Source organism: Saimiri boliviensis, chromosome 6 (genome assembly GCF_048565385.1).
Source record: "Saimiri boliviensis isolate mSaiBol1 chromosome 6, mSaiBol1.pri, whole genome shotgun sequence".
In the NCBI taxonomy this organism is placed as follows: Eukaryota; Metazoa; Chordata; class Mammalia; order Primates; family Cebidae; genus Saimiri; species Saimiri boliviensis.
Window position 1 is genome coordinate 89,270,900 of NC_133454.1, and position 26,436 is coordinate 89,297,335.

At 43.7% G+C, this 26,436-nt stretch overlaps 1 protein-coding gene across 10 annotated transcripts in view; it reads left to right on the forward strand.

Moving 5' to 3' along the window:
- Nucleotides 1-26,436, forward strand: part of NAV2 (neuron navigator 2) — a 768,220-nt gene that overhangs the window by 567,053 nt on the left and 174,731 nt on the right. For all 10 annotated transcript variants that reach the window (XM_074401233.1, XM_074401231.1, XM_074401234.1 and 7 more), the window contains 4 exons: nt 10,798-11,899; nt 16,879-16,991; nt 21,666-21,774; nt 23,630-24,019. In XM_074401233.1, coding sequence (XP_074257334.1) covers nt 10,798-11,899; nt 16,879-16,991; nt 21,666-21,774; nt 23,630-24,019 — 1,714 coding nt within the window. The remainder of the gene's footprint in view (nt 1-10,797; nt 11,900-16,878; nt 16,992-21,665; nt 21,775-23,629; nt 24,020-26,436) is intronic.

The following is a 26,436-nucleotide window of genomic DNA, read 5'->3' on the forward strand; positions in this document are numbered from 1 at the left end:
CCCAAGTTTAGTAGCAGCTGTGGTATTTGCTGAATGTGAGACCTTGGAGAAGTCGCTACCTGCCCAGGTTCTGTTACCCGCCTTGAGAAAAGAATAGTACCTTAAAGTCGCTGATCTCTGAGAGGCATTTCCAAGTCCAAAATTCTAAGATTTCACCATTCTAGCTGTGGTCTGGGCTACGTGGAGCAAAGTGAGATCCTCACCCTTTTTGTTCTGGATGTCATTCCTGTGTTAATATAACCCAAGATACCATGGAATTTCATGGCAGCCATATCTCTGCAGTGAGTCACAGTGAACCTAACGGTTGATGTAAGTCTTTTTAGACATACTGTTGCCTGGTAATAACCTACTTCCTATTTTTATGTAGCTTTTGGCCTCCATGCAGAGTAAACAAAAAAAATCAGGTACACCTTATGAGTGCTTAATGCTCAAAGGCTTGAAAGAATCCCACAGTTTACTAGATTATAACATCACGGGGGGAAATAAGGGCACATCTTCTTCCTTCTCCCTTCTCTAGCTGCCCTAGTAAGTGGCCGGCGGACAACTGTCTTTTCTGATTTAGCTTGCAAACCCATTTTATGCCCCCTTCATTAGGACAGTGTTTGCCAAAAAGTATCCCATGATAGGCTTTTTCCTTAAACTATCCCCTAAAACCAGTTTCCTGGCAAATAATACATTTAAGAATCACACTATCATCCCATTATCCTTTAGGATATTCCAAGTGCAAATAGGTATATTAGAGGCTCTGAGAAACCCTATAGACAAAAAAATTATTTGACTACTATTTAGCCCTCCATTTTCCAAACTTAACTGACCATGGAATCTCTTCTTTTACTGCCTATTTGTATTGTTCAGTGGAAACCATTTCGGTTTAACACTGATTTGGAGGCTCCTATTTGGGGCTGCCCATCCTTTGCCCCGAAAGAAAGCAGAAAGATTAGGCTGGGATCCTAGAGAAAGGGGCCTACAGAGTTCCTTAACTAACTCTCTCTTAGAAGGATGTGTTTACAATAGAGTACAGCCATTGCAATCTGCCAAAAAGCTGCTGGTTGTGAACAATGAAAGAATGGGATTTGCCCCCTGTGAAGTGTGTATAATCTGTCTGTGAAATTTCATACACCCTTGGAAAAAGGGAGATGGTTTTCTACAGCCAATTTTGTACTTTGTTATAGCCATATATGGTACAAAATAGAGAAATTGCCTGACCAAGTAAAGCAAAAGTTTTCTCCTGAGGATTTTGAACAAATAAGTTCAAGAGAGAGAAAGGATGTGTTTCGAGGGTGACATGGTTTCAAGAACTGCAAGATAAAGAATAGGAATGTCTTGTATTTTTAAAGGTATCTTCCTTCAGATACCAGCAAATTATCTGTCTCCTTATCCATCTGAGTAGGAGGATTTTAAAAATTTGTATAGAATACTTTTGATGTAAAGGGTGTGTGTGAGAGGGAGAGGGAGAGATTTTAAGAATTTATTCTCTTTTTAAAGTGTTATCACAAGGTCAAACATAAGCCCAGCTGCATATGAATATTTCCAGAGAGTTAACCTTTGCTTAGCTTTACCAATTCTTTGTAACATTAAGTGGGATTTGAGAACATACCTTGTAAAACTGTTTGGAGGAAATGTAGTGAAAACTACTTTGGAAAGGGATAATTCTTTTGTGAAAGAAAACTGGTTTTTAGCTACCAGCAGAGAAATGAATTACCTCATTACCCATGGTTTCAATTGGTTTTATCCAAAATAAGCCACTGAAGAAAAAGGATTACCTTGTCATGTATGAAAAAGAAACACAACTGTAATTGTTCCAGCTGTCGAGGGGCCTCTTCTACTTCCTCTGGGGTGAAAAAGTCACTGAGGAAAACTGGGAAATGTGTGGTTCATCCAGAACAGAAAAGGGTTCTGTCTATTACTATTAAGATAATGTGCTCCTACATTCTGCATATTTATTTTTTATCAAACTGCCACAAGATAGTGGAGTATTCATACATGACATTTTAAGTGACCCAGTATAGAAAAATTTAGAAGAAAAACATTAAAAGCATTACCAAGGTTTCTAGTCATTGAGTTCAGTTAGTTTTAGAGTGAACTGACATGGTTAGTCAAGAAACGGACAAGTCAGGAGCACCTGATTTTAATTTTGAGTCCCATGGAGAGATCTTGTGTGGATAATAGTTTTTGTTTGTTTATTGATTTTTCCAACCTCCATTTCAGGAGACCTAATAGGGCTTCAGGCATTTTTGGAAGTAAGCTAAGTCAGGTGCAGCTACTAACCACAATGCAGGATCACAAGTGTCAGGGACACTTATTTTTTTAAATAGTAGGGATTCCAATGAGTGGGAGGTGGTATTTGTTGTAGTTTTGATTTGCTTTCCCTAATAATTAGTGATATTTGATGTCTTTCTATGTTTTTATTGGCCATTTGCATGTCTTCTTTTGAGAAATATTCAAGTTTTTGCCCGTTTTAAAATAAGGTTGTTTTTGTTGAGATGTAAGAGTTCTTTATATATTTGGATGTCCGTCACTTACCAGATACATGATTCATAAATATCTCATTCCACCCTGTATGTTGCTTTTTTACTCTACTGATAGTGTCTTTTGATGCACAGAACTTTGTAATCTCCATGAATCAAACTATTTTTTCTTTATTGCCTGTGCTTTTGGTGTCATATCCAGTAAATTATTGCTAAATTCAAAGTCATGAGCCATTCACCCTATGTTTTCCTTTAGGAGTTTTATAGTTTTAGCTTTTATATTTAGGTCTTAGATCCATTGTGAGCTAATTTTTGCATATGGTATAAGGTAAGAATCCAGGCCAGCCATGGCGGCTCCGGCCTGTAATCCCAGCACTTTGGGAGTCCTAGGTGGGTGGATCACAAGGTCAGGAGTTCAAAACCAGCCTGGCCAACAGGGTGAAACCTCGTCTTTACTGAAAATACAAAAATTAGCTGGGCATGGTGGTGCACGCCTATAATCCCACTACTTGAGAGGCTGAGGCAGGAGAATTGCTTGAACCCAGAAGGTGGAGGTTGCAATGAGCTGAGATTGTACCACTGCACTCTAGCCTAGGCAACAGAGTAAGACTCCATCTCCAAAAATAATAATAATAATAATAATAATAATCCAACTTTGGGTTTTTTCCATGAGAATATCTGTTTTTTGCACCGCCATTTATTAAAAAGACCATTCTTTCCCCTATTGAATAGTTGTGGAACTTTTACTGAAAGTCATCTGACCATATATGCAAAGGTTTATTTCTGATCTATCTAGTTCAGTCCACTGGTCCATATGTCTGTCTTTATGATAGTACCATACTTTTTTTAAAAAATTACTTTAGCTTTGTAGTAGGTTTTGAAATCAGAAAGTACGAGGCCTCTAACTTTGTTCTTTTTCGAGGTTGTTTTGATTGTTTGGGTCCCTTGAGATTCCAGTGAATTTTAGGATAGATTTTTCTATTTCTGGAAGAAAAAAAAATGTCACTAGAATTTGATAGGGATTGCATTAACAAAACGACCTTTAAAAAGCATTTGATTCTATAGATCCTCATCCTTATTCTAGCTTGAACTTTCTAGAAGCCTATGGAATTGCAGACACAATAAGATCCTTGGAGCATGTGGGTCCAAAGCCCAGCTCCCTTTCCCTCCATGCCCTCTCACTTTCCTGTCTCCATTCCTTGTTTGTCCTCATACTCTGCTTTCCTTCTTTATTTCCCTCTGTACCTCCAGGGATATGCTCCAAGAAGGAGCTGGAGAGAAGACTGTGTTTAAGCTGTTTCCTTAGTATTAGACATTGACACAACAGTGCTGCTGGGAAGGCTCTTCCAGCCAGGCTCCAAGAACCCTGCAGAACCTCTAAGTGGATTGAGACAGGTTCACCTGCCCCTCTGTGGTCTGGTGGCTACCAGGGTGTCAAGAACTGAGCAGGGGACTCTGAAAACAATCTCTGGCTCATGTGGCTGGACTTCAAAAAAAAAGTATTTCAATTATACTAACAAATTTGAATACTCAAGATTGACACCTTGACGAATTATAGGAAATTGCAAATTTTCCCACACCCAATTATCAGGCCTGTTCTCCTGACTTGAAGAGAGGATTTAGGCCAGAAACCTCCCTAGGGCAGATTTTTAAAATCACAGTAGCAGTGACAGGAGCTGGGATCAACAGGACACTCTCCCTGAGTGCCTGTTGGCACCAGGACCAGACCACCAACGTCTCCTTAACTGAAAAACTGGGGACAGGAGAGACCTGGGGCCAGTGTCCGCCCTCATTGAAGGAGAGAGGAAGAAATGCTTTATTTATCTGCTTTAAACACTATTTTCATTTAGAAAGCATTTTGGTTCCTGTCAGGGAAGGTTAAGGCTGGTTGCCAGAAAAACCAAACCAAACTTTTTCCCTCCCGACCGGAGGCTTAATGCTTTCTTTAAACTCCAAGAAAAAAATTCCTTTTCTTCAAAGGCATCCTGTCTGCAGTGTTTCAAATGAGACTTTTCCTTCTTGCAGTGGTTTGTCAGTTGGTGGTGGGCCAAGCTTGTAAGCTGGTCTTTTAGAACTGAGATGTTCCAACTGCAGGGTACAACCCACTAGTGGGCCATAAGACCTGTTTAAGGGCCAGGCGCCGTGGCGCACACCTGTAATCCCAGCACTTTGGGAGGCCAAGGCAGGCAGATCACCTGAAGTCAGGAGTTCTAGACCAGCCTGGCCAACATGGTGAAACCCCGTGCCACTAAAAATACAAAAATTAGCTGGGCATGGTGATGAGCACCTGTAATCCCAGCTTCTTGGGAGGATGAGGCAGGAGAACTGCCTGAATCCAGGAGGTGGAGATTGCAGTGAGCTGAGATCGTGCCACTGCACTCCAGCCTGGGTGACAAGAGTGAAAGTCTGTCTCAAAATAAAATAGCCAGGTGTGGTGGCATCTGTCTGTGTTTCAGCAGTGAACTGAGATCGCACCAGTGTACTCCAGCCTGGGCAACAGAGCAAGATTACATCTAAAAAAATAATAATAATAATTAGGGCATGGCGGCTCACGCCTGTAAGCCCAGCACTTTGGAAGGCCTAGGCAGGTGGACCATGAGGTCAGGAGCTCAAGACCAGCCTGGCTAAGATGGGAAACCCCTTCTTTACTAAAGGTACAAAAATTTAGCTGCGTGTGGTGGCATGCGCCTGTAATCCCAGCTACTGGGGAGGCTGAGGCAGAGAATTGCTGAAACCAGGAGGCGGAGGTTATAGTAAGCCAAGACTGCACCACTGCACTTCGGCCTGGACAACAAAGTGAGACTCCATCTCAAACAAAAACAAAAAAAGGACCCATTTAAGGGCTCTGCAATCAGCATTTTAGAACAGACTAGGGTAGCATGTATCAGAGTTTATTGTACATGGTAAGAGTATATCTTGAGATTTTTCAGTTTAACATGTGGATAAGTGGCTGTTAATTGAATGGCAATATATCATTCTTGCCATGTTTTTACTGTGTGGTCAAAAATTGTCACAGCTGCTATTTTAAAATTATCTTTGGCTCAACAAGGTCTGGTCATGTTGCCAGAACTGGCAAAATATCACAGGCTAGATAAATATGTATAAATAAATAAAGCTCTAAAAACTAACCATTTCAGGTTCATTTTGAACCTAATCCTCATTCGAGCCTTCTGTTTTGATTTGTGTTTGGTTGATTACATTTCTCCAAAGAACAGATTTAATATGAGTATGTCTTGATTTAATGTAACAGTGTTTCTCCCACCTTAGTCTTTCACAAAACCTCTGCGTGATTTTTGCCAAATCTGTGAGCCACTTGTGTTTTTTATTTCATATTTTCCTTAAACTAGCTCAGATTTTTAAATCTTCATTTAATATCCCTGGAACTGTTAATTTATATATGGCCACTTCTAATTTTATCATTTATTTCTAATACATCTAATAAGCAACAAAATAAATATATGACTTTTAAAATATAAAAATATTCATCCGAAACAACCTCATCCACTTCTGGCCCACATACTATCATTTGGGGGATACAGATGTTCAAAACGTTCTTTTATGCTTTCGTTTTCCCCCCTTAGGTTTCTTTGCTTTAACAAAGTTTAATATACTTGAGGAAAATAACAAGAGCTATTAGTTACCAGGGAGAGAAGTGCTTTTCATTTTGAAGAACTCGTCCCACCTTCCTTCCCCCAAACGGATTTTCATAGGATACTGGCAATGAATTTACAAGCAGCTTATCTAAGGTTGACCATACCTTGACCCAGCCAGTTTTCTCCATCAAGATTGGACATCACCCAGCCTCAGAGAGCCTCTCAGAGACTTGCCCAGATTTGAATAGAAAAAAAGCTATAAGAACACTAGAGAAATAGCTCATCCTCTTTCTAACAGATGGGGCAACTGAAGCCAAGAGAAGCAAAATGGCATACCTAAGATCATGCCACGAGCTGAGAACAAAGTCTGAGGTCCGGCCTACTCACCCACACCTCCCCTTTCTCTAACTTACTATCTGAGAAGCCTGGTGAGCTTCGTGCTTGGAGTCATAGGACCCGAGGGTTAGAAATGGACAAAGAAGGCCAGGCGCGGTGGCTCACACCTGTAATCCCAGCACTTTGGGAGGCTGAGGTGGGTGGATCCCTTGAGCTCAGGAGTTTGAGACCAGCCTGAGCATCATGGTGAAACCCCAGCTCTACGAAAACACACACACACACACACACACACACACACACACACACACACACAAATTGGCTGGGTGTTGGTGGCACTCGCCTGTAATCCCAGTTACTCAGGAAGCTGAAGCTGGAGAATCAATCACTTGTGCCCAGGAAGTGGAGGTTATAGTGAGCCGAGATCAACCCCTGCACTCCAGTCTGAGTGACAGAGTGAGACTCTATCTCAAAACAAAAAAAAAAAAAAAAAGAAAAGAAAAGAAAAGAAAAAGAAATGGACAAGAGTGGAACAGGCCTCTAACAGCCACTCATCCAAGCTCTGAGGTCACTGGTGTGATAGCCTAAGAATGATAGAAATGTATCAAGTTACTTTGTATAAGACCACTCATGATGTGATGTCTCCTTTACTACACAGGGGCCTTCTGGCTGTGACATGAGTATAGAATGTTGATGGCCTGGTCCTCAGGTGCCCTAGTGCCCTCTGTCCAGCCCCACTCAAGACTTCTGCTCTAGAACCCAAATTCAGAGCCATACCCAAGTGCTACATTTTGTAATTGTGATGAGTAGCCCCAATGACTTAATAACCAGGGGAGTGCAGACTAAATACCACATAGACATTCTGATTCTCTGTGTTTTAATCTGAATTTTCCCATGAGTTTAGGCTGAAGAGTTTTAATAAAACCCTAAAGACTCATCACAAATCCTACATCTCTGTTGCTTTAAATGTGACTTGTAAATGTCACAAATACCAACCAGTAATTCAGAAGCCATTTACTAAGTATCTTTATGCTCCAGCAGGCTTTAGGACACAAAGATGAGTTAGGGAGAGGAGTCTCTGTCCTGGAGGAAATTCCGGATCAGGGGAATAACAAACTGACCTAAAGTAGAAGCACCGCAGGATAATATAAGGATCACTTCCTCCAGGAAGCTTTCCCAAACTCTTCAGGGAGAATTAGTGGAGGCTACTAATCCTCTGGTTCTCATGGCACCTCATAGAGCCCTCTGCCACTTTTTACTCTGTGTTCATGGTTTGTTTTGATGTCCATTGCACCCTAAGACAGTGAGTTCCTAGGGGGCAGGAGCTTTATTCAACTCTGTGTTCCCAGAGCATTGTATAAAGTAGCTGGCCCTCCAAAATCATTTTATGGAAGAGGTTATGGGCAGAATCCAAGCGAGTTACCCAGTAGGGGAAAATGCTGTGTAATATAAACTAGTACTGAAGGTCTCAGATGGCCATTTCACCAAGACAAGCTGGGTATCTGTTTTCTTCTGAGTCAGTTATTAGCTGCTTATTTGATTAATTTCTAGCTATGATTTTTAGTGTTAAAAACAAACAAACATAGAAATGGATAGAAATGGTAATAGAGACATCCATTTCTGAGCAAGCCTTGGAGTAGTTCCAAGCAGCAAGGTCACATTAATCCATTCACACATGGGGACTATGCCTAAAACTTCTTGAGGAAAGAGGAACATACCTTTGAACATGATCGGGTAGTTCCTATAAGGACAGTGTTGCAACCTGTCCTCCAATGCCCCTTCCTTTTCTTTAGCACTAATTTTTAACAAATAATATTATCCATGAAGGCAGAGGTTTCTGTCTGTTTTGTCATAGATGGATCCCAAGTACCTAAAACAGTATCTGACACATATTAGGAGCTCAATGAATGGATAGATATGAATGAATATATTGAATGAATGAATGAATGAATGAAAACTTTATGTCTGCCCCAGATCTGAGTTCAGGTAAAGGGAAAGGCAGTTTTCCTAAGAGGAGTGGTACTCAGGATTGGTGGGTTCACTATTATTTCAGCCAGAGAGCCATCCTCTGTGATGTAGGCTGCTTCCTTTCAAATGGCAGGGTTAGTGTGTACTCCACCATGGATGTCATGAACATACATAAGGTAGTAGAAAGGGCAGTTCCTAAAAGTGCTCTGTTGTTTAAGTGGCTGTTTAGGTGTATTCTTAATCAAAGAAGGTAGCTGTGATATCGTGTCAGGAGACCTGAGTTCAAATCCCAGATCTCTGCCTTTCTAGCTGTGTAATTTAGGATCATTTTTTGCCCTACCTAAGTCTCAGTTTCCTCACTCTTAAAATAGAGGCAGGAACCCCCTTTTCACAACGTACTGAGTACTGAGCCTCCTGACACCCAGCAGACCACCGATGGGCAGCATCAAGCCTATAGCAACCCTCCAACAGCCCAGCAGTGTGGGTGGGTTCTATGAGCCTGATGCAAAGCCAGTCTCTGGCTCTCCCCAGGAACAGATCCAACAACGCCCCTTGAGTTTTGTTAGGGAGGATTGTAAGGCACCCTCCCTCCAAACCCAAATCCCCAGTAAGTCAGGAAGATATATGTGTTTTAAAACATTGGGAGGTCTGCTTTGGATCACCCTGGAGCTGTGGCTTCCCCGAGCAGCTGAGAGTGAAAGGAGGCAGCTCCTCTGCTGTGCAGCTCTCACGGCGCGGTGCTCACGCCCCACACAGGGGCTGCCTTCACTTGGCTTCAGCGGCCGTTGACTTTTAAATCATAAAAAGCCGCTCTATATACAGTTTATTCTGTTGCTAGAAGGCAGTGGAACATAGGTATTAAAGAAAAAAAAAAAAGGCAGAAGCAGCAGCCGTTAATCCCGCCAGGCTTCTGGGCACTGGAGTAGTTGTGGATGACAAAAGTTAATTAGAAACATGAGCAGTTTAACCGAAAACACTTGTGACAATTGGAAGGGCAGCCTCTCCGGCTGGAGGATTTTTCCTAGGGAATCATTGTGGGAGAAAGTGGCTGCTGCTAGGTAAGTCATGTCATTGTGACTTTTCAGATGCAGAGGTGCGTTTTGGGGGGCTGAAGGGGTGTATCCTGTCTGCCGTGCACACTGGGCATGGGGTGTGGGTGGGCGCGGGCACGGGGCCTGGTGGAGACATGCCTTGCCTGGCACTTTCTCTCCAACAGCTGCCCTTGCTTGGGAGATAGGCTGCATCATCCCGAGCACTGACTGAAGAAAACGTGTGCTGCACTTTCCATCTCTGTGACATCGGCCGCCTTGGTGACTAGCCGAACTCTTAGTTTGGAGCCTGCCCTCACTAGAACAATTCTGACTCTAGTTTGGAAATATTTTGAGGCTTTTCTGAGAAAAGCGTCTGGCCAGGGAAACACTCGCTGAGCGCCAAGGGGAAGCCTTGACTTTGAGATAACCTGTGTGTTTTCTTGCCCACAGTGAAGCCATGTGCATAGATTACACTCTTAAGCAGAAAAAAAAAAAAAGGAAAAAAAGCCCTTTTGTTTTGTTTTTAAGTCCAACCTGAGTCATGTTTTCAACTCTTTTTTTTTCCTTAAGACAGAGTTTCACTCTTTTTGCCCAGGCTGGAGTGCAGTGGCGTGATCTCGGCTCACTGCGCCCTCCGCCTTCCGGGTTCAGACATTTCTCCTACCTCTGCCTCCTGAATAGCTGAGACTACAAGCATACGCCACCATGCCCAGCTAATTTTTACATTTTTAGTAGAGACTGGGTTTCACCATGTTGGCCAGGCTAGTCTTGAACTCCTGACCTCAGGTGATCGGCCACCTCAGCCTTCCAAAGTGCTGAGATTACAGGTGTGAGCCACCGCGCCCAGGCATTTGCAACTTTTTAAAAGTGCCAGGATAGGAAAAACTTACATGCTTTAACAGGCTTTAACAACTTTTGTGTGTAATTATTCTTTTTAAAGATTCTACATGGTTTCTCCTCCTTTTCTGTTTTTGTAAATGTTGTATTTTAATGTCTTCGCTACATTGTTTGCTTAAAGTTGGATAATTCTTGATTCTTTCCCGTAGTGGGGAAATGGGTTATGGAATGAATAATTCAAAGTGGTAGGTATTTCCTGTTCTTTCCTGAACTGGCTGTATTATTGCCACAGGTATCTGTTCAGATCTGTTAAGATTAGCATGCGTTTGCATGGCACATGCCACCAAAAGTGATGGGGTCGGGGGGATGTGAACTGCGCAGGATGGAAAGCAGGAGGAAGTCAAGCCAGGAATTCAAACCTAACCACAGATAATCCACAAAGCAGGCAATAGAGCTACACGGCATGTGGGTTGGGAGTGATTGGTTGTGTGGCTGTGGCTGACCCTCCCTGGTCTTCAGTGCAGGTCAAAAGGTGGGATTCAGGTCTCCTCTCTTCTGTCTCTGCAGAGCCATTGGCAAGCTCAGCCTCCTCCCACCCCGGAATGAGCGACAATGCACCTGCTTCCTTGGAGAGCAGCAGCAGCTCCACCCCTACTAATTGTAGCACCTCCTCGGCCATCCCGCAGCCCAGCGCAGCCACCAAGCCTTGGCGCAGCAAATCCCTCAGCGTGAAGCACAGTGCCACGGTAGCCATGCTCTCCATCAAGCCTCCTGGGCCTGAGGCCCCTAGGCCCACACCTGAAGCCATGAAGCCGGCCCCCAACAATCAGAAGTCCATGCTGGAAAAGCTGAAACTTTTCAACAGTAAAGGGGGCTCAAAGGCAGGTGAGGGCCCGGGGTCCCGGGACACAAGCTGTGAGCGGCTGGAGACTCTGCCCAGTTTCGAAGAGAGCGAGGAGCTGGAGGCCGCCAGTCGCATGCTCACCACCATGGGCCCTGCTTCCAGCAGCCCCAAGATTGCACTCAAGGGCATTGCCCAGAGGACTTTTAGCCGGGCGCTGACCAACAAGAAGAGTTCTCCGAAAGGCAATGAGAAAGAGAAGGAGAAACAACAGCGGGAGAAGGATAAGGAGAAAAGCAAGGATCTTGCCAAGAGAGCCTCTGTGACGGAGAGGCTGGACCTCAAGGAAGAGCCAAAAGAAGATCCCAGTGGAGCAGCCATGCCTGAGATGCCAAAAAAGTCCTCCAAGATCGCCAGCTTCATCCCCAAAGGGGGGAAGCTCAACAGTGCCAAGAAGGAGCCCATGGCCCCTTCCCACAGTGGAATACCAAAACCAGGAATGAAGAGCATGCCTGGGAAATCCCCAAGTGCCCCAGCACCTTCCAAGGAAGGGGAGCGGAGCCGGAGTGGGAAGCTGAGCTCAGGGCTCCCCCAGCAGAAGCCCCAGCTGGACGGCAGACACTCCAGTTCCTCTTCTAGCCTGGCATCCTCAGAAGGAAAAGGCCCAGGAGGGACCACCCTGAACCACAGCATCAGCAGCCAGACCGTCAGTGGGTCCGTCGGGACCACCCAGACCACAGGAAGCAATACCGTCAGTGTTCAGCTACCTCAGCCCCAGCAGCAATACAACCATCCCAACACTGCCACGGTCGCACCTTTCCTGTACAGGTAGGAGTTGCCACCCACCTGTGCTGCCTGGGACATCGGGTAAAAGAGCCTTTTAGTGGATTCCGGCTCTGTGAGGACAGGAGCTAGGCTGTGCTCCAGGAATATTTAAGCCAATAGCTAAGAAACCATGTGATAAGCTCCTGAGAGAGGCAGACACAATGGGCTCCAGGGAGCAGTTCACACAGTGCAGGTCAGTGGGGGGACAGCGAAAGCTGAAGGAGGGAAGTAGAATGTAAGCTGATCCCAGGATGTGTAGGCATGTGGGGACCCCAGGCCTTGTAGCAGCAGCTTGCCTGAGCAGAGGTGTGAAGGCCTAAATGTGAGGGTGGGGATGGTTTTGTGTCACCTGACAGGCTCCGGCATTAGTCCTAACACATCCCAACATACCTTGAAAAAAAAAAACCGCACAAAAATAAACACCTGGCTCAATAACTAAGATTTCTTATAGCAGAGATTGCCTTGAACATCCAGATCCTCACAGTCCCTGCTGCTTGCTGGGGCTTTCAGGAGGGAGAGGGACACGGGGGCGAAGAGTAATGGCAGGGGAGGGGCCGGTTCTGGGAGAACAGAAGAGCTCACGTGCTGAGGAGATAAGCCTGGGCATTTGTGGTGATGGATGGAAACTTCTGTCCTTATCTGTCCCCCTGAACCCCTGTCTCTTTGATGGCGCATCCTTAGGACCATGGGAGACTGTGTGGAGCCAGGTGCTACTGTTCTGTGTGATTCTAGCCATCGATTATGGCTTGTTGCTCAGGCTGCACCACACCCCTTACTGAATGAGGCATGCAGGCTCATTCACACACATGGATGAGTCCACTCCCGGCAGATGGAAGCTCCCCAGCCCCTGCCCTTAACATTCTTATAATTCCCAGGGCTTTCACTGACATTATCCCACTCAGTTCTGTGCTGGAGATGAGCAGTGCATTTGGCCACACTGCACAATTGAATAACTAATACTTATAAACACGAGAGAGGATTAATGATTGTCACATTCTAGACACTTATTTTACAGTTGTAACTCAAGTGCCTACAGATGCACAACTGTACACACACTCATACAGCCATATGTGTGGACACACATTAAAAGTAACATGTAAGGATGGACAGTAGTCATACGTAAAATGCAAAGGCACATATGCATACATGCATTTACATGCCTGTTCAGGTGCAGAGGTGAATGCCCATACTTTCAGCTTGCTATGTTGGTATGATTCCCCAAATAATTCAATATTCCCTCTTTCCTCCTGAGTTGTGTTCTAGTGGGCTCTGTTACAGTTCCTGCCAATAGCTGGTGGTGGGACTAGCTTATGTGCTTTCAAAGGAAAGCCAGCCAGCACAGGGCCAGCAAAGGAATGTCAGGCATTGCCCTCCTGCCTTTTCTTCTGCTCACATTCCCTTTCAGTGAGGGTCATACTGATCTTTTTAATTGGGAGAAGGTCTCATTTTATTGAATCAAGTCATCAGCTCAGTTAACAGTCCTGAGAAGAGCCCCAGGGCTCAGATAATGACTCAGCTGGTCTACATGCACAGCTTTTAATACAATTGTTCTCTGAAGTGTGAAGGCAACTGAATAGCTCCACAAGAAATTTCTGTAATTCCAATAGCATTATTAGTCATGAGGTAATACATATTCAAGATTCACAGACTCTCAATTTGCATTTTCAGAATTAAAATATGACAGCCTTTGATCACCAATCCCATTCCTTTTTGGTTGTTCGCTATAATCATTTGAAAGATTATAAAACACATAACCTTTTTTTATTTCAAGATTTTCTATCAGAAGAAAAAGTCTTAACGATAAAGAGCAAATGTCTGAAAAAGAGGAGGAAGAGGAAAATGTCTAGGATGTGTATCTGATTAGCCCCATTTTTATGTTACTGCCCACTCTGGGTAACGTCTCTCTGGCCCCTTTGAGGTGCCTTCATCTTTAGTGGAGTCTGGGAAGTGACGCTGGAAAAAAGAGCACCAGAATAGGAATCAGGACACCTGGACCTGTCCTTTGTCAGCCCTTGATGCCCTCTGAGGTCTTGGGCACTGGCTGCAGGAACAGCTGTTGATTGAGTGCAGGAAGAGACTCCACTAAGGACTTTCCATGTCTTAGCTCATTTCATTCTTCCTGCACCTCCATGAGCTAGCAGCTTAGGGGTAATTAAGCAACTTAATCCAAAAACTAGGCTAGAAGAGCTCAAATGTGGGCTGAGCGTGGTGGCTCATGCCTGAAATCCCATCATTTTGGGAGGTCAAGGCAGGCATATCACTTGAGGTTAGGAGTTCAAGACCAGCCTGACCAATGTGGTGAAACGCTATCTCTACTAAAAATACAAAAATTAGCCTGGCAAGGTGGACTATGCCTGTAGTCCCAAATATTTGGGAGGCTGAGGCATGAGAATCACTTGAACCTGGGAAGCAGAGGTTTCAGTGAGCCATAAATGCACCACTGCACTCCAGCCTAGGCAACAGAGCAAGACTCTGTTTTTAAAACAACAACAACAAAAGCAAAAAACAAACAAACAAACAAAACCAAGTCTGTCTAACTAGTGAGACTAGGCTCTTAACCACTAGTCTTGACTCTAAATCACTTTATCTTCGTTGTCTTCATCTGGAAAGTGAGAAGATTGGATTAGATTAGATTCTATAAAATGGTTTATTCTCCCTTTCTGCTCTAAATTTCTCTCCCTCAAGCTTATGGTTCACTATATATAAATTATAATTGCTCCTCCCCAAACCTCTCCATGTTACAGTTGTTACCAAGGAGTAAAGGGAATATGGGTCATTTTTTTAAAAAAATCACTCAGAATGAATTATATTTATCAATTCATATGTAACCATTACTTTATAGTTTACTAAGAGTCATGCATCACATCACATTTGATTTTTATAGAACTAGAGGAGGTTGCCATTATTATCCCCATTGTACAGATGAGGATGCTGAGATTCAAAGAGGGGAAGTGACTTAACTCAAATTTGCATGGCTACCAAGTAATGGATCGTAGACCTGCAGCTAGCTGAATATTTAGACTTCCAAGTCTAATGTTCCTTCTAGTCCCTAGCATCTTCTGAGACTTAAACACTTGTTATTTATCCAGTCAACACACCCTTCTTGTGTTGCCTGTGTAGCATGGGAACTTGAACTGACCTTTGCCTCTGGAGAGCTCTCAATCTAGTTGAGGACAGATTTACTTATTAGATCACATTTTAGCCAACAGGAGAATAAAGAGATACTATAGGAACACAAAAGGTGGGAAGATCAGCTGGCAAGGAGTCAAGAAAGACTCCCAGGCAAAGATGACATGGAAGCTGCATCTTAAAGACAGATTAGGAGCCAGCTAAGGAAGGAGGAGAAGAGCCTTTAGGCAGAGAGGTTGCAGGTACTACAAAGATAAAGTTGTTAAAGGCATGTGGAGAGAAGGCACATGTAGGTGGAGCATAGTAGAGCTGTATGTAAAGGGTCAGAAAGGCAGGATATGGAGCTGGAAATGAAGAATTTGGCCATCATCTACCACAATAAGTTTAGACCTTATTTCGTAGGTAATGGAAACCACTGAAGACAGGGTTGTCATCACATCGGTATTACAAAAATCAACGAAGGATTGTGTAGGGAGTAGTCCAGACTTAGGAAGAATGTAGAATGGAGATTACGGATTCAGATGCCTAATTGGCCCCTAAATGGTCATCTAGATGGGTGGCTCAGGGTGAGTGGGGGCTGTGGCAGTGAAAGCTATATGCCTCTGTAGAGGATGCAGCCACCACTTGGCACCAGCAGATGGCGTTCTACATGAACAAACCCTCAGTCTTTCCCAGACTTTGTTTTTGTGGAAGAAGGCAGAATTCCAGATATTTAGTGTGAACTATCCCAATTTTAAAATATTGAGCTAATTTTAAAACTTTAAAATATTATACAGACCTGTAGGAATAAATCGGGCTGATTTCCACACCTGGCTGCCATACGTAACCTCCAGGTGTGAGGTACCTGTTTCAAAGCGCTCATAAGGCCTCAACAGAGATGGTGAGGGCTTGGACCCTGGCTGGGGATGAAAGGATCACAGGGATTATGAAATCCTTTAAAGTTAAAGATAACACCGTTGAGAATGACGGCCTCAGTGGGAAGAACAAAGGAGGGAAGAACAGTTGGATGACTTGAGGTTTATCAGTACACATTCCCCCTCGTCCACGCTCAGTCTCAGCAAACGTTTCCTTCACAGATAGTGAGATTGGTTGCATTAGCTCAGGATGCCAGCGCATCAGTAATGTTATATGCAGGGTCATGCATCTGAGTGTAATTACACATTTGCATGCCATGCCTGAATGAGCAGAGGTAGCTGTGACATGAAAACACTGCACGAAGCCATTGCTTCAATTTGCTTGACAAATAAGGGCATGGAGAGGGTTTGGGGAAGTACAGATTTCAGTCAAGTGTTGTAATAATGATCAATGAGACCTTTCATGTTGGAAGAGCTAAGCTCTGAATCAGAGACCTGGAGGGCAAACGCACCTGCTTGGCACCCACTTCCAACTGGTTTTATAGCCACCTTTATAGAGAGAGCCATGTCAGGAGGATTTTGGGGCGGAGATGCTGTTAATAGAGTCATCTTTATGTTTGACTTTTTGGTGTTGCTGGTTTCTTAGAAGTTGTTCTTTGGCATAGGTTAAATTATTCAAACCACCCAGTACCCTCCAGCATGTATCTGGCTAGACCTAGCACCCTAAGGGAGATTCAGAGCAACATTTCCCAGTGAGGGACTGCAGACCCTCCATTTGGACAATGAAAAGTTTATCTTTACAGTTCAGTGACTTTCTCTGTTCTTAGGACATTGCTCCACATACGGCTCATGAATTATTTAGCCCCAGTCTGCTGGTCTGCTCTGTTCTGAAGCTTCTTGTGCAGGAGGTGATGGCGAGGGCTGTGGTTAGACCACAGTGGTCCAGATGGGGTAGTTGCCTGTCATGACAAGTGTGTCTGCTTTGGTTTGTATGTGAAGGTCTCAGACAGACACCGAAGGGAATGTTACTGCCGAGTCAAGCTCAACAGGTGTGAGCATGGAGCCCAGCCACTTCACCAAGCCTGGACAGCCTGCTCTGGAAGAACTGACTGGTGAGTATGGAGCCCCAGAAATCTGTGTCTGTTGGTGATGAGGCCACCCATGCAATACCTGCTGGAATGACATGAACCCAGCTTGATTAAAAGTTGCATTATGATTGCATTGACTGTTAAGCTAAACAAACTTTCCTTCTTTCTTTTTCTACTATTTTCCTTATTCTTTTTCTTCCCTTTTCTCTCCCTCTTACAGTTTCTTCCCTCCTCCCCAGAATTGTAAACAAGTCTCTTCCCAGTATGCAAATCCTATTTTTAACATAATATTCAATTTTATTCATTTAGGGACTCTGGACTGCACTGTTACTTAACTTTGAATCTTCTTGTTTACTCTTCAGATAAAGTTGCTTTTCAACAAGATTTAAAACTCTAAAATAGTGGATTTTTTTCCTGTGTGGAAGCACTGATTTAGAGTTCTTAGATTTAGAGTGTTCTTAGAGTTCTACGTGAATTGGAGGAAAAAATTGTAACATGCTTCTTTTACCAAAATCAAAAATCTAAATTTTGTTTAAATGTATCCTAGACAATGATAATTACAGGGACATGATACTGTATGATAGCCTAAAATCCACAGTCGTTGTATAGTTGATTCCACAAGCATTTATTTATTGATATTTTAGTCACATTTTTAATTTAAAGAAGGAAAGTCACCGCTGAATTAGAATTCTTCCTACAGCAGATTCCAAGCTGTCATCTTCTCTCTTTCCCCCATTCCCCAACTCTGTGTTCCCGGCTCCAGCAACTTCTACCCAGGGAAGCGAGTGTAAGCCATGGATTTATTAGTGGCTATGTCACTCTTCTCATATCTTACCACTTCCAGAGTTGGGTTAAAAACCGAATCCATGTTTAATTTATTAAACTACATAGCCCTGACTACACCATTTTAATAGCCACATTACAGCTGTGGAATTTGTCTGCAGCCCAATGATTGAACCTTACCCATCTTGCCATTAGCCCTAAGGATTAATTTCAGAGGATCTGGGCGATCTATTTCCTTCTAGTTCCATTGGCTGCGCACAGTGATGGTGCAGAGTTTCTTCAAGCCATTTGTAAGCAATCCATCTTAGAATGATCCGGACCTCACCTTTGGGATTGATTTGGTTTCCTTCTCTTCAATGTTCATAGCTCCCTTGCATATGAGTACGCATATAGCGCAAGAAAAGGACCAGCAATGAGAAGGGTGTGGAGTTCAGATGGCTTCTCGGGTCTCCACGCACATTCCAGACTGCGTTCTGATGTGCGGACATCAAAAGAGCAAGGCCAGAGCTTCAGATCCCAGCATGGTTCACATGTGTGGCCCGGGGAGTAGTGTCGATTTCTGTCAAACGTTGTCTCAGCAAAATCCACATTTGAAAAGCAAAAGCAGCAGTCAGAGAATATTGCAAATATTACCTAGATTTCAGAGTGACAGACTGGAGTATGTGATCTTCCCCTGATTTTTCTTTTGATCTCCATGTCTCCGCTGTACCAGGCCTTCAGAGCTCGGAAAGCCTGAGATGCTGTCAGTCAGCTTTGGGGAACAGTAGTGTTTGACGATGCACTCTTTGGTATCAAATCCAATGGGATTGGTCACTAATGAAAATTCTTTATCAGGGTGACATGTCTTTATATTCAAGCAGTAGAAATCACACGTGTGACTATGTTGAATTTTTTTATGGAAACACTGAATAATAAATAGCATGAGGCTGAATTTAACTTACCCACAGCCAGTCCTTTGAAATGACAGTGAATGGTAGGACTAATTAGAAATGGACACTTACTTAACTATTTAATCAATCACTTAGTTCTTCCCCCTGCTTATGCAAATGGGTAAGTTTTCCTACAGTGTGTGGTCATGTGCAGAGCATTATAGTTGAGAAATGCATCTTGGATGATAGAATTTGAAGGAACGACACACACCTGCTTATCATCCAGCTCATGAATTCCTTCTTTAGCTTACTGATGACTCATCTTTCAGCCTCTGCTCGAATATTTCTTAGATAAAATGTTGTTCCCTCCTAAGGCAGCCCTTTATTTTGTTGTTGTTGTTGATGGCTTCAACAGTTAATGGAGTTCTTTATTCTTATATTTCCAGTCACCGAATATAATTCAGCCTTCTGAAGCCCCAGACAGTTTTTATTCTTTTCCATGTAGTAACATATCCCTTAAGCCTTCTTTACTTCCAAGTAAAAATCCTGGCTGTTTTTCATGGCCCTTGTGTAACACCTTGATGTCCTCCAAACCCCGTCATATTTGCTCACCATGTGACATTCTCCCAGTCATGGCTAGTAGCTTGAGGTAGAGCTGTCCTTGGCAAAGTCCAGGTCACTACAGGTAGACACTAAATTTATAAGACCTCTCCATATCTATGAGCTGAACATGCCCTGCTGTTTCCACTAGAGCTCGATGGTGTTTTTATTGTGTTCAGGCCATGAGTTAGTAAATCTTATACATTCAGGCCATCGTCCAGGGAGACATAATTGGCAGTTCAGAATGTGCTCACCTAAGCGTGTCAGTGGGCCACTGTTTCGTGTTTCTACATTACCCTTGGGATCTGATGTAGTGTAGAGCCCTGGAAGGGGGCAAATACTTCTCAGCAGTACCCACAAGAGGGAAACAGGGCACTCGTAGTTACCGAGCACTCATTTTGTGCTATATGCCATGTCTTCTGACTCTCTCACTAACCCTTCTAGCAGAGGAATTTTATGTCCATTTGACAAATGAGATCCAGAGAGAATAAGTGACTTGTCCAGGTCAGGAGACTAATAAGCAACACTGCCACATTCCAAATATTTATCTGTGGAAATGCAAAGTCCATGCTTTTCCTACAAACCCACACTGACCAAATGTGTGTTGAGTAATAAATCTTTCTTAGGCATCTATAAATTGGGGTGGGGGGGTTATCAAAAGGAAAGGTGAGACACCATCCCTATCTCAAAGATCTTTGACTTTCTGTCTGGATGCAGTGGCTATACCTGTAATCTTAGCACTTTGGGAGGCCAAGGTGAGAAGATCATTTGAGGCCAGGAGTTTGAGACTAGCCTGGACAACATAGCAAGACCCCATCTCTACAAAGAAAACAAATTAGCCACGCATGGCGGTACATGCCTGTAGCCCTAGCTACATGGGAGGCCAAGGTGGGAGGATTGGTTGAACCCAGGAGTTTGAGGCTGCATTGAGTTGGGGTCATAGCACTGCCCTCCAGCCTGAGCAACACAGCAAGAGCCTGCTCTATAAAATAAAATTAAAAAAAAATAAAATAGTTAAATTTCTAATGGAGGGTTAAGACCAGCAAATAGGTCATTAATAGCATGATGAGTAAGCAAATATACTTATTATATTTTGTGTGTGTGGTTGAGGTAATTTGAAAACCTATGCCTAGACTTAGCTTCATAATCAATGTTTTCTAAAGGTTATAGAGCTAACCTAAGAATCAATATGTTTTTAGCAGCCTTATATACATAAAATGTGGCCAAACTGTCAGTAAAAGATTTTACTGAAGGTCCAGAAGGTAGATGCAATTACATTCCTCCAAGATCGTTAAGGGAAGGTACAACAGATATTTATCTTTGCTTTTGTTTAAAAACACATACGTATGTAAGTATTTTAAAACATTGGGTGGGAAATGCAAGTTTGACCACTTTTCAGATAAGAGAAAAATGCCTTCCAAATTTCTTTGGGTTAAAAGGGGGAAGGAGGGAATTGAAAACACTTGCATTTTCAAGTAAATCTCCTCCGTGAAATCATGGGCATATCTGTCCCAGCGTCCAGGCACAACCATGCCAAGAACAACCTAAGAAAGTTGTTATCTATCTCAGAAGAAAAGCTAATTCTATGACATTTCTTAGCTGCCTAGTGCCCTGTTAATTCTGTTAATCATTATTGTAGTTATTGCCCTTCTCCTTTTTGTAAGGCTAAAAGAAATGGAATTAGGCCAGGTGCGGTGGCTCACACCTGTAATCCCAGCATTTTGGGAGGCTGAGATGGGCAGATCACCTGAGATCAGGAGTTTGAGATCACCTGGGCAACATGGTAAAACCCCATTTGTACAAAAAATCAAAAAATTAGCCAGGTGTGCTGGCAGACGCCTATAATCCCAGCTACTCTGGAGGCTGAGGCAGGAGAATTGCCTGAACCCAGGAGGTAGAGGTTGCAGTGGGCTGAGATCGTACCACTGTGCTCCAGCCTGGACAACAGAGTAAGACTCCATCTCAAAAAAAAAAATAAAAAAATAAAAAAAAAATGTGATTAAGAAGTGCAGATCTTCTAGCTACCACAAGCTATGCTTGAAAAGTAGGGCCTAAGATAGCTGCATATATCACTGATAGAAAACAAAATGCCTCACTCTTTTTGGGGTTGGAGGGCAGAAAGTGACTCCCTGGTCAGACCTAACCTGAGCATGTCTCTGTTAGAGACACTGGGGAAATGTGTTTACATCTCAGACTAGGCACTTGGCTCTTCCCACACGCTACACTTCACCTTTAAGGAGGCAGCCAAAAGAAGAATCTCCTTGGACTTCACACTTCCTTTGGGCATCCATTCAATCATTCATTCATTCTCAAATCCTTACTAAGCACCCATGGCAAGCCACATGATGAGCCTGGAACATGGTTATGGTCGCAGACATGGATGCTGCTCTTCAGAAGCTTACAGTCGGCCAGAGAATTTAACTACTCTTAACCCTCGTCTTTCCAGGGGAAGATCCTGAGGCTCGGCGGCTGCGGACAGTGAAGAACATCGCTGATCTGCGGCAGAATTTGGAGGAAACCATGTCCAGTTTAAGGGGAACTCAGGTTACACACAGGTATCTACAGCATGGATTACTTTACTGAACTAGCTGGTATCTTAATTTTCAGTACTTCTCCTGTGTCTGTTCATACCACTAGCAAAGTGATTTGGTTATAATGGATCAATAGTCTTTTGCTTTCCAAACGTGCCAGAATTCACAAAGAATGCCTTAAATCATGCAGAAGAGAGTTATAGGAAACAAAAATTAGTATAGACAGATTTTTCCCAAAAGCAGAAGGTTGCTAAATCCATTCAGCAGAGGACACTGTAGACCAGCTCTATTTAAATTTCACTTTACTTGCATTTTCTAAAACTATCTGGTGCTGTTGAAATGAGCAGGTGAACTATATTTGGCCTGTGTGACAAACTGAGTAACTTGAATTCTTACCCAGTCTTCTGACTGTGCAGCCCTCTGTAACGTTGTTAGTCATGCACATGCATAAAACACGTAAGGAAATATTTCTAAAAACTAATGATCGTGTTTAAACTCTGGTCCAGTTAGGTGAAATCTAGGATGACACTGGAAACATTTGTCAAGTGCTTTCATTGTTGAACAAAAAGTTGAGAAGGATGCAACCCTGGGCTGTCCTTTTTGTGCAGGAGGAGGTTTTATAGTTTGTGGAAATCAAGGAAAGTCCTCGTTGTCCCTACTGAGCTCCCTGGGAGTCTCCTTTGCTTCTCCAATTTCAATTTCTCTGATATGTGACTACGGCAAGGAACCCACAGGGCTGTCCCACTGTCAGCAGTTTTGGCAGATTGGGGTTATCCACTGTGGGTTCCATCTCCAGTAGGATGGAGGCCCAAAACAAGGGGTCTTTCCAAGATCAGAGGAAAACAAAAACAGCTTAAGGGACCAAGTTGGCTCTTTCAGAGGAGAGTAAACTCGAGGGTTTGGAGGTGGTACCCTCTTAAACCTTTAGGTATCTGAATGACGGGGAGTCAGATATTGGATCTTGTGACTCTGCCATTAGGTGTGAAACATCCATCTTTCCACCACTGTCACTGACGTTGACTCAGTGTTGGCGTAGCAGTTTCATGGCGGGATGATAATTAGACTTCAGTGGGTTTTTTTTTTTTTTGCAGGGAAAACTCTCACTCACTCTGCTCAGTGAGGAAATTCTAGTTTTCTTGTAGAAATGCAGCTGATAGTCTTGATCGGGCTGCAAGAACCTGCAGCGCTGTGGAGACAGGAGAAGACAGATGCTGCTAAGAGACTGAGTTCATCCTTGGGCATCAAGCATGAGCTCAATCTCTTGGCAGACTCTGGTCCATGTAACTTGATTGAAGAGGGAACTCAAGCCCAGGCATTTACCAATCTTTCCAGGATTTTTGGATGAAGTATAAGAAAAGCAAAAGTCTGGCGGACATGAACCTCAGAGGGTTAGAAAATTAGGGCTGTCTCCACTGCTCAGTTGGGAGGGAGCTGAGGATGTAAAATGTGGTATTAGGAACTCCTGGTGGGTGGAGAATCCCGTCCTTAGCAAAAGAAGGATGTCATGCAACATCCCAGAATGAATGGGCAAGCAGCAACTTTCATGCCCCATCCTAATCAGTTCAGCATTCTCTGGCATTTTCTTTCCCGGATCGGAAAAATTCTAAAGTTGAGGTCATTTAATTAGAGTAATTCCTTTCTTGTACCGTGTTTTAGCAGGGCAAGTCTCCGCTAGGCTTTTCAGAATGTTATGTAGGTGTGCAGCTTTCCTGTTTCATTTTGAACAGAGGAAACACACCAGGTGGTACATGGGGGCCGGTTGTTTTATCCTGTTTTGTATATGAGGATTATTTCCTAATTCTAAGTAATTAAAGAGCATATAAACTGTGAAGAATACGAGATACCTTTGAGTCTAATCAGGTTGGTTTTATGTTTCTAGCACATTGGAAACCACGTTTGACACCAATGTCACCACCGAGATGAGTGGCCGTAGCATACTCAGCTTGACAGCGAGGCCCACGCCTCTGTCCTGGAGATTGGGCCAGTCCAGCCCTCGGCTCCAAGCAGGAGATGCCCCCTCGATGGGCAATGGGTATCCCCCTCGAGCCAACGCCAGCCGGTTCATCAACACTGAGTCGGGTCGCTACGTGTACTCTGCCCCTCTGAGAAGGCAGCTGGCCTCCCGGGGCAGCAGCGTCTGCCACGTGGACGTCTCAGACAAGGCAGGAGATGAGATGGACCTGGAAGGCATCAGCATGGACGCCCCCGGCTACATGAGCGATGGGGACGTTCTGAGCAAGAACATCCGGACCGATGACATTACAAGCGGGTAAGTACCTGGGGCCACCTGGCTGCTCTTTTGCAGTGTTCTATTTGAGTCTTCCAGAGGAGGTCAACTGCCCGCCTGAGTTTCTGCTGTCAATATCAAAGGCTGTGTGTCATGAAGGGAAACGCTGCTGGGCTGTGAGTCTGAAGGCTTGGGTAGTCCAGGCTTGGCCAGTAACTCACAAGCACCAAAGTGACACTTGAGAACAAACCATGTCATGTCAGTCCCTTAAACCAAATCTTGCAGTGAGGACGGAATCCTTGCAGGTTAGAAGGCCTCCCTGGGCCTGTACCTGCTTCTTAGATCTCATCTCCTTCTCTCCTGCCTGTTTCCCCACTGCAACTGTCCCTTCCTATCCTCAGTCTTGTCAAGCTCCTTCGTGCCTCACGGCCTGCACTCTGTGTTTCTCAGCCTGGATTCTGCTTCCCAGAGCTTTGCATGGTAGGTCCTTCTTGCTGCTCAGCTGACACCTCCTTGACCATGCAATTAGAGGTAGGTGTGTGTCCTGCCTCCTGCCCTAGGCATCTCCACGACTCTAGCAGGCTGCTTTGGAAGCGTATTGCTATTTGAAATGAGCCTGATTATGTGTTGATCCTTTATTGCCCCCGGCCCCCTCCGACTTGCAGCAATAAGCACCGTAAAGCCAGGACTTGCCTTGCTCGTTCACCGCAGAGTCCCCAGTGTGTTGTGTATAATAGGAGCTCATAAATATTGCAAAATCAATCAACAAGTGAATCAGTGAATGAGTGAACAAACCCAGCCTCCCTGTTCCTCTAAGCGCTCATCTGTGAAGTGAAGTGGAGTGATGAGATGATGTCTAAGGGACCTTTCAGATGGAGCCTGCCATGACTACAGCACGAGGCCCGGCTGGCATCTTGTTTGTGCACCCCTCTCAGATCACCGTGCAGACTTAGGGTGCAGTGAGTTATTTCACTTGCCTGAGACTTCTTCCTTCATCTGTTAATGTGACTTGCCCAGAAGTTCTCCAAGATCTATTCCACCTTGGATGTTCTAGCTATTAAAGTTACAGATAAGGAAAAGCAGAACTAATAATTGTGCCACTCATTTCCGTGAAAATAATGATCAAGAACCCGATGGGTGAGTCAGTATTTTTATAATTTACATAATAGCTAAACTCTCCTGTAAGCCAAATGCAGTGCTAGGTGCTTTATACTCTCTTGTTCTGTCTCCACAGCAGTCGTTTGAGGTAGATAATGTCGTAATCCCCATTTTATAGATGAGCAAAGTGAAGTCCAGGAAGGTTAAATTACTTGCCCAAGGGCTCGCACCTATTAGGGGCAGAGCCCAGGGCTAGTGGCTCCAGAGCTGATTTCCCTTAAGGGTAGTCGTGTTTCATCTTGCCAACATTTTATTGCTGTATTGAAATAGTATAACTACTAGAGTTTATTTCAAAATTAATGTAATTTTCCTCAATTCTACCTCAGTTCTTTTATTTAATTAAAAGCAGAGGCCTGGAGGTGCTTTGGTTTTCAGCCTGTCACTTTTAAAACTATCTTGGGTAGTGAAATCTTTGGAAACAGGAGCCGTCAAACCTTTTGTAGGGGCAAAGGGAAAATTTCCTTTTCACCCTCTGAAGGTTCACTGAAAACTCACAAAAGGCAGATTTATTGGAGAAAGGACATATAAATTTACTTAATGTATACGCACAGGAGCCTTCAGAATGAATACCCAAAGATACAGGGGAAATCGTCCAATTTTATGCTTAGGTTCTACAGAGTATGGGCAGCTGTGTAGAAATATGATTGGGCAAAATCTACTGCTAATAGATGGAGTGGGGAAACCCAGCAAGGCCTGTCTGTCTAGATTCTTCTTGGTCCTTCTGAGCAGCATTTCTGCCTCCTAGGTGTGGGGCAGAGCCCTCTCTGTAATGGAGTTTCTACAATCAAACAAGGTGGGCCAGATAATTTATTTGTGGCCAGCTTCACACAGAAAGGAAGAGGGAAAATTAGAGTAATTTGTAGGTTTTATGGCTGGCTTTGGGAAAAAAGGGTTCTGATTTCTATGGCCCGCCTTGGGGCAGAGGGATTCTAGTTTCTGTGGCTGACCTCAGGGGAAATAGGATTGAGAGACCGGAGGGCAGGAGAAGGTGAGAGAAAAACTTTTGCTTCTGGAGCCTTTACTTTGTAGTGTTTTTGAGCCCCAACACCTTAGAATACAACACATTTCAGCTACCTGGAGTGGCTGGGGCAGTTAATGGACTGAGAAATTAAATGATCTGGTCAACTTAGAGCATCACTTTTTTCTAGTTTTCCCTAAACATGAAAAACGATAGCATACATCTATTACTACAACCGAATTGCCTGTAATTTAATCTTTGTATTACTGTTTAGAAGACTTTCAGTATCTAGCATGGACTCAGATTTATCATTATCAATTCCAATTTTCAGATACTACCAAAA